This window comes from Gekko japonicus, unplaced genomic scaffold, assembly GCF_001447785.1.
Source record: "Gekko japonicus isolate JY-2015 unplaced genomic scaffold, Gekko_japonicus_V1.1 scaffold1334, whole genome shotgun sequence".
Taxonomy (NCBI): domain Eukaryota; kingdom Metazoa; phylum Chordata; class Lepidosauria; order Squamata; family Gekkonidae; genus Gekko; species Gekko japonicus.
Genome location: NW_015168690.1, coordinates 270700 through 278570, shown reverse-complemented (window position 1 = coordinate 278570; position 7871 = coordinate 270700). Strand labels below are relative to the sequence as shown.

Below are 7871 nucleotides of genomic sequence, written 5' to 3'. Positions count from 1 at the left end.
ACAAAATGCCTTAGCTTCTACGCCTTTTTATGTGTTGAGCATGCTAGATGCTGAAATACAAATATTGTTTCAGAGAAAGACACATACCTGAACTTTGAAAGCTGCTATACACCAAAATGTGCATTGGTGAGCAAGCATAAACAACCAGTTTTCAAATACAGATTGGAGCTGCAGGTTTGCACCCAAAAAGCTCATACATTATCCCATGGACAATGAAAAGGCTTACCTGCAACACCATTCAATACGGCCCTCTCCTTCACAGGTTTTAGTCCAATGATTGTCTGCCAGGTTTTTCATTGCCTCAGCATATTCACAGAGAGTTTCCTCATCTTCACAATGTTCACGCCAGATTTTATCAAAGTCTCCCACTAAACAAAAAGACAGCAACCAAGAGATGGAGATGAATAATGAGAGTGGTGATCAAACCCAGAGTTCGGGCTATCCTATAAGCATCCACTTTCATGAAGGAAACACAAGTAATTCTAACCAATGTAGATAATTTAACTGAACAGCAACGGAGTCAATAACATAAGTCGTCTACTTAACACAGGCCCCGGTCACACGGCAAAGTTGCTGCGGGAGAGGCACGGATGGTGGGCGGATTATCCGGGTGCGATCACACCCCAACATCTGGGAAGTGGAGCGCACCCATGGCTTACCGCCGAAAATGCACGTTAAAAAAGTTTTACCTCCAAAGTACTAGTAAATGTTTGCCACGGGCTGCCACCAGACTCCTATGGTGTGATCGCACCGGCGTGCGGCATTCCCCTCCGGTCCCTCGTTCACCCGCCGGCACTGAGGGAAGGACCCTTGGTGTGCTGCCGGTGCGTCTGATCGTGTAATCGCGGATCAAACTGTGCCAGGGCAATTAGCCACGCCTCCCCCGCGCAATATCTGGCCCGTGTGACCGGGGCCATTCATTACATTCACAATGCCCCTAGAAAAATTCAGTTTGGATCTTTACTTATTCATGAAGAAAGAAGCTACAAAACATTTACGAGAAATCCCATTTGAACATTCTATAAAAGTTAATGAATGCTGAAGACCTCATCCTGTTATTATATCATTTTCTCTCCAAAAATACTGCTTTCCCTCCACTTCTTTCTGAATAGCAAGATACCCTGGGAAAGCATTCCAGTTCAGCAAAGTTTTGAAACTGACTTTCAAAGCAGCCTGGCCCATGATATTTAAGAGAGAAATTTTGGTGAAGTTCTCTTTCTGCCTTTTTAGACAACATTTAGACAACATAGTTAGACTTCCTGTTAAATACAGAATAAAGTAATCTAGGTTAAGAAAATAAAATACCATTTAATTAAATGACAGTTACTCTACACTACACATAACAGAATTTACAACTCCTTCCCAGAGGTTGGTGCCCCCAGACTCTGAAGAAGTGTGCATGCACACAAAAGCTTTTACTTAGAATAAAACTTTGTTGGATCTTAAACGGTGCCACTGGACTCGAACTTTGTTGAGAAAGGGAGCAGAGGAGACTGGTAGGTAGAGAGCTTCCTTTGATATACTCACTCCCTTTCTTGGGTTTCAAGTTCATGCTAGAAAAACCACACATTCAACAATTCTGTTGCAGTGAACAGATCCAGTGGCATAAAAAATTCAGTCTTCATTCCCTTTTCTTCCAAGAGCCTTTACTACACACATGGAAAATTTTGCTTGTTTTTCTTGTTAGGAAGGCAATATCAAGTTACTAAGAAAAAACTGTTTACTGTCCAGTTTTGAAGTTTGTTCTAGCCATGTTTCCTGAATCTTCTAAAATTTATGCTGATGTAATTATTGCTGGAAAGCTGCACAATCTCTTCTGAATAAATGACTGATGGTCTGCCCAGTTCAAGTCTAGTATAGTTATGGTTGCATTAATGGTAAACTACCAATCTTTAAAATCTTGGCAATCAAAACTTACTTTACATAAAATAATTGAATCCATGACATGTATCTGCATATTAATGCCTACTTGGTATATTCTTCTCAAATGTCAGCCATCACCTGCCCTTTTTTGCTTTTATTTTATTTGTCCCTCTAGGTTTGGTTAACAGTGAATCAGAAAGCAGCAGTGATTCTCATGAGTCAGCTGATAAAGGTCAGACTGAATTATCAAAGAACTGAGAACTTGGAATGCAAGATTTTGGAAGGTTTAATTCCTGTACTCCCCTTCCCCAAGGCAACAAAAGGCTTCTCCCTACAAAATACTCAATAAGCAGCACAGATATTAAGGGATTATTAATAGATTTAATGGCATACCAGCAATACATAATAGAGATTAAACTAGAAAAACATACAATGCATCAAACCTTTAAGGGGAAAAATTATAACCTTTTTATCATAGTATACATCTGTATATCTTATTGGGTACTACTCCTTCAGAAACAATTCAGAAACAGCCTCCCCATGCAGTAATTTTTTAAAAATGCTAACAATATGAGCTACTAAAAGAATAATTGAAGACCTTTTATTGACATAGGATTATTTCAAATGATAGCCTACTCCATACAAAACACCAGATATGCACTGGCAATCACATCAAAGCACCAGAGTGTATGTGTCTGTATATACATACACTAAAAGAATGCTTGAACCCAGTTACATTATTGCAGCAATCTTCTTGTGATCAAGATGGTGCAGAAAGACAGAAATTGAGGGAATCACACACACTCATGATGTATGCATTTCAGTTTCATGAGCTATTTCCTTCATGCATTTGCAGGCCTGAGTGAATACCAGAAGTCCACGTGGAGGATGCTACTGCATATCTGAACCAGCAATCACCAGTAAGGAAACTACAGACAGTTAGGACACTATACAGGCATTTCTTTAGTGTACATAAGAACATAAGAGAAGCCAGTGTTGGATCAGGCCAATGGCCCATCCAGTCACACAGTGGCCAAAAATACCAGGTGGCATCAGGAGGTCCAGCAATGGGGCCAGGGCACTAGAAGCCCTCCCACTGTTGCCCCCCCCCCAAAACACCAAGAATACAGTGCATCGCTTGCCCCAGACTGAGAGCCACTGATGGACCTTTGCTCCATGTTTATCGAATTCCCTCTTGAAGCCGTCCATGCTTGTAGCCACCACCACCTTCTGTGGCAGTGAATTCCATGTGTTAATCACTCTTTGGGTGAAGAAGTACTTCCTTTTATCTGTTCTAACCTGACTGCTCAACAATTTCATTGAGTGCCCACAAGTTCTTGTATTGTGAGAAAAGGAGAAAAGTACTCCTTTCTCTGCCTGCTCTATCCCATTAATAATCTTAAACCTTCAAAATTAAAACCTTCAAAATCACATGCAACAAATTTCTATCTACCCACCAAATTCCTTTCCTTTTCAACATAGGCTGGTAAAGAAATTACTCATATGTACAGTATTTGATATTAGAATGACAGACTGGTGATAGGAGAGATGGGTTGAGACATCATTTAAAGAGAGAAAGAGCTTGGCTGATGCACCAGATAAAACGTATATACACTTATCTTAAAGACAGATGGGACACAAAAGGCAACAAGAACATCTATCCATGCCACCAAGGCTCTTCAGGCCTTACAGCAGTCCTCCCCATAAAGAGCCTGTCCTGAGACTGGAGGACTTCCTGGACAGGGCCACAACACATTGCAAAGGCTACAGTTAGAATGGAAATAATGGCAGGCCTCACACAAATCCTATGGGGATGATTAGGCTGAGAGGCACAAGTTGCCATATGTCACCTGGCCAGCCTCATGAAAATGTGTAGTTCTGAATCTCAGGATACACTCATAGGCTATCAAGCAAAGACATTATTTTTTAGATATTTATATCCCACTTTTCTGCCTAAACTGGACACAAAGCAGCTTACAACATTGTTCTCCCTTTCTCCCTTTCATCCTTACAACAACCCTATGAGGTAGGTTCAGTTTAGAGAGTGACTGGCTCAGGGTCACCCAGTAAGCTTCTACAGCAGGGTAGGAATATCAATTTGGGTATGCCAGATCCTAGTCCAATATTCTCATCACCACCATGCTGGCATTAGAGTCTGGAATGATCTTCATACAGTCTGAATCTAATTGGTGAATTAGTTCTTTTATGAAAACAAGCTGTACAGCTCTTCCTTCCAACGGGAGACCCACAAACACAGAAACAATGCTGAAAAGTGTAGGATACCCTGTATGCCTGGAACTCATTCGGACAGATGCCAATCCAGCCTTGCCTCATTAAACTCTAGTAAGGCAATTCCCATGTTGGCTGCTCAAGATTCTGTCATTGCTAAGTAGTGAGGCTTCATATTGGAGCATAAACTTTGCATGCAAGATCACTCAGCATCAGGCAGTAGTGCTGTAAAATACCTCCATTTAAAACTTTGAAGAGCCACTAGATGGACCAACAGTTGGACCCAATTTAAGGCAGCGTCATTGGAAATTATTCTGAAGGTCTCTGCCATTCTGAATATATTTGAGTCAGGGAATCAAGTGGTATCCTTTTTCTGACATTTTAGACATCTGGAAATCATCGACACAGCTCTCCTTTCTTAGGCTCTACGTAGACATTTTAAAAATCTTTCTTCATTGATCTGTTCTCTCTATCAAGTACAATACCTCTTATTGGAATCCTGATTGAACTATGATGCCCACAACTGAACATAATGCTCCAGATAGGATCAAAAAGCTTAAAATAGTTTGTCTTGCATGGAGAAATAAAATATTGCTGACACATGCTTCGTGTTATCTTGCAGTTTTGTAAGAAAAATGTAGAAGCATGCCTTAACAGGAATTAAGAGACAACCACAGAATCAAGATAATGTAGGACAGAACCTATTAGAGCTTCCAGAACATCTTATTTCAAACAGTTGTCCCTTGCCCCCCAAAAAGGGGGGGGGGAACCCAACCATCCAGGAATATGAGATTCATTGAAGCTAACAGATTCTTACTTTCTAATTGACCAACTCTAATAGTTACAGAACCAACAACATTCCACACATCTGAAAAAAGTGTCACAGACCACTGGGCTGACATAGAAGCAAAGTTATAATGGCACTGCTAAACAATATATTGCCACAGCTATCAAGAACCAACATTCACTGAGATGTCTCCTTCAGAGCTCGTTCTTTTTTTAAAAAGCAATATATATCTACATACTACAAGGGAACCATTCGCTCTTGTATGAACTAACATTTACACCTTCAGTAGCAACTGTATGTTCACTCTACTTGGTTGTTAAATAAAACCAACTGAAATTATATCTATTTTAATTAAGCTAAATAGTATGTATTTTATACATTGTCACAAGATAGCATCATCTCCCCTAAAGGAATTTTAGTGATAACTTCATTTATTTGGTTATTCTTTTAATGCAAATGGGTACTATTTTGTAAACAAGTAATTACAATCAGAGAAACAGCTCTGAATTGAAGTCTTCTTTCTTTCTTTTTTTCACTAAAAAGGTCCAATTTGAAGTCACCATGGCCTTAAATTTTCCATCCTACAGTTTTGCCTCAAGCTAGCAGAGCTGAATGCCCTGTTCCTATACAGGTTTTCTACCCATTTGCTGTGTATACTTAAGCAAGGCCCCGGTCACACGGGAGGATTTGCCCCACGAAACGGACGGGTTGAGGGCGCATCAAACAGGCGTGATCATACGGCGACATCTGGGAACCATAGTGCACCCGACACTAACCTGTACCGTTGGCCCGAAGAAGCGGATTTTAAAAGTACCAGCTAAAATGCCTCCCTTCCACTGCAGACTTTCCCGCTCGTGTGACCGGGGCCTAAATTAGCTATTCTTAGTCCCAGGGCTCTACAGAATGTTGTAGATTCTTATTCAGGCAGGTTTTAAGTATTTGTTTGCTTAGATGAAGCATGTTTTTACAAAGAAAAAACTCAAATACTAACAGACTGAGGGCCCGGTCACACAGCAAAGTTGCAGCGGGAGAGGCACGGGAGTACCGCGGATTTTCTGGGCGCGATCACACCCCAACATCTGGGAAGCGCAGTGCTCCCATTGAGAACCCATGGCTCCCTGCCGAAGGTGCGGATTAAAAAACTAGTACTTATGAGGTACTAGTTTCCGGAAACCGCGGGCCAAGGGCGGGCGTCTGATCGTGTTTCCGGTGGACTTACGTGGCATCCGGCGCCTGTCTCCGCAGGTTGCGCAACAGCCCCCAACAGCGCATGCGCACAAAGAGCGACTGCTAGTGCGATCACGCGGCGCTGCTTCTGTGCTGCGCTGCAGGATACCCGTCTGGTCGGCATCTCCCCCCTAACCACGGGACCTCGACCGGGACGTGTGCTCGGGCGGTCACACGTTAGTTTCCTCCGGGGCAATTAGCCACCCCATCCCCCCGCAATATCCGGCCCATGTGACCGGGGCCTATACTTATTATTTTTCAATTAAGTTTACTAGAAACCCCATCTATCCAGCCTTTCCTTTGAAAGGAGGGTGTAGAACCAGAGCCGGATTACCTGAAGTTCAGAGAAAATAAAAGAAAGCAAGGAAGTGATACCAGGAGCACGGTCTTGGTGCAACAGATGAAAACTGTAATATCAGAAGAGCTGTTTCTTTTATCCAAAGCACTTACTGAGGTACTTTAACACAGTCCACTGAAAACACAGCTACCTGTTTGATTCACAAACCACAAACGAGGGAGTGGTTCATAGCCTATTCAAATAGTTGATTATTTACATACTACTTTTAAAGTTCTTTAAAACAAACAAACAGGAGTTTAAACTGCAGACAGAAAATTGCTACTCATAATTGGAACAGCAGAGGGTTCTCTTTCCTGAAGCTGCCAGTGTTTTAATATTTACCAAGTACAGGCTGCTAATATATGGCACATGGCATTAGATTAGTTCAGCTTTTTTGCAGACTTGCACCAAACCCTGTGAACAAAGAAACGAATGGATGCCACATTTGCATGCATCAGCATACATCTGTGGATGAAACAGCTCTGAAAGTGAAAGATTTCCTTTTACACAGGGATATTGTTTAGAAATGTGAGATACACTGCAGACAGGCAACCGTGGGAGAGAGAAAGGTAAAATGAGTCTCTTAACAGCGCAATCCTATGCTGTTACTCCAAACCCACTGAAATCAATGAAGTACAGTTCAGTTTGAAACGATGCTCATGCTAATTCCAGAATAACCTACACTCAGGATTCCAGATCCTCCTTACAACACTTCTACCCACAGTCTATCTGTCGCTCTTGCCTCTAGCTTGACATCACCTTTAACACAAAGAAACATTGCCGACTGACCGAGCAGCCTTTCAGATGCCAAATTAAGACAGTGAGCCAGTTTGGTGTAGTGGTTAAGTGCGTGGACTCTAATCTGGGAGAACCGGGTTTCATTCCCCACTCCTCCACTTGCACCTGGCTGGATGACCTTGGGCAAGCCATAGTTCTGATAAGAGCTGTCCTTGAAAAAGAGCAGTTTCTGTCAGAGCTCTCTCAGCCCCACCTACCTCACAGGGTGTCTGTTATGGGGAGGGGGAGGGAAAGGAGTTTGTAAGCCGCTCTGAGACTCCCTTGAGTAGTGAAGGGCGGGGTATAAATCCAATCTCCTCTTCTTCTCTGTTCATAAAACTAAGATGTACCCTTACACGACAGGAGGAGGAGGAGGAGCAGCGGGGAACCTCAAAAGTCCACCAGCCATACCCCAAACGGAACCGCCTCTCTCCCAGGCCTCAGAATACCCACCACCACCATCACCACCAAAGACCCCACGGAAATGGAGACCGAGAGCGGAAAGCCGGCGGTGCCCGGGCCCAGTTCCCTCACCCAGCCCTCGGAAAGCAAGGGGAAGTGGCTGGTTGACTTCGCAGGCCCAACTGCCTGAGGGGAGACGCCAAGACGACACCTTCCCTATACCCCGGGGCAGAAAACACCAAGCCCACC

The 7871-nt window shown here is 42.9% G+C and overlaps 1 protein-coding gene across 1 annotated transcript in view; it reads right to left on the bottom strand.

Annotated features, from left to right (window-relative positions):
• The window catches only part of LOC107114026 (chromosome unknown open reading frame, human C7orf60), a 43943-nt gene that overhangs the window by 6056 nt on the left and 30016 nt on the right, over positions 1-7871 (bottom strand). The window contains exon 2 of the mRNA XM_015415447.1: positions 227-368. Coding sequence (XP_015270933.1) covers positions 227-368 — 142 coding nt within the window. The remainder of the gene's footprint in view (positions 1-226; positions 369-7871) is intronic.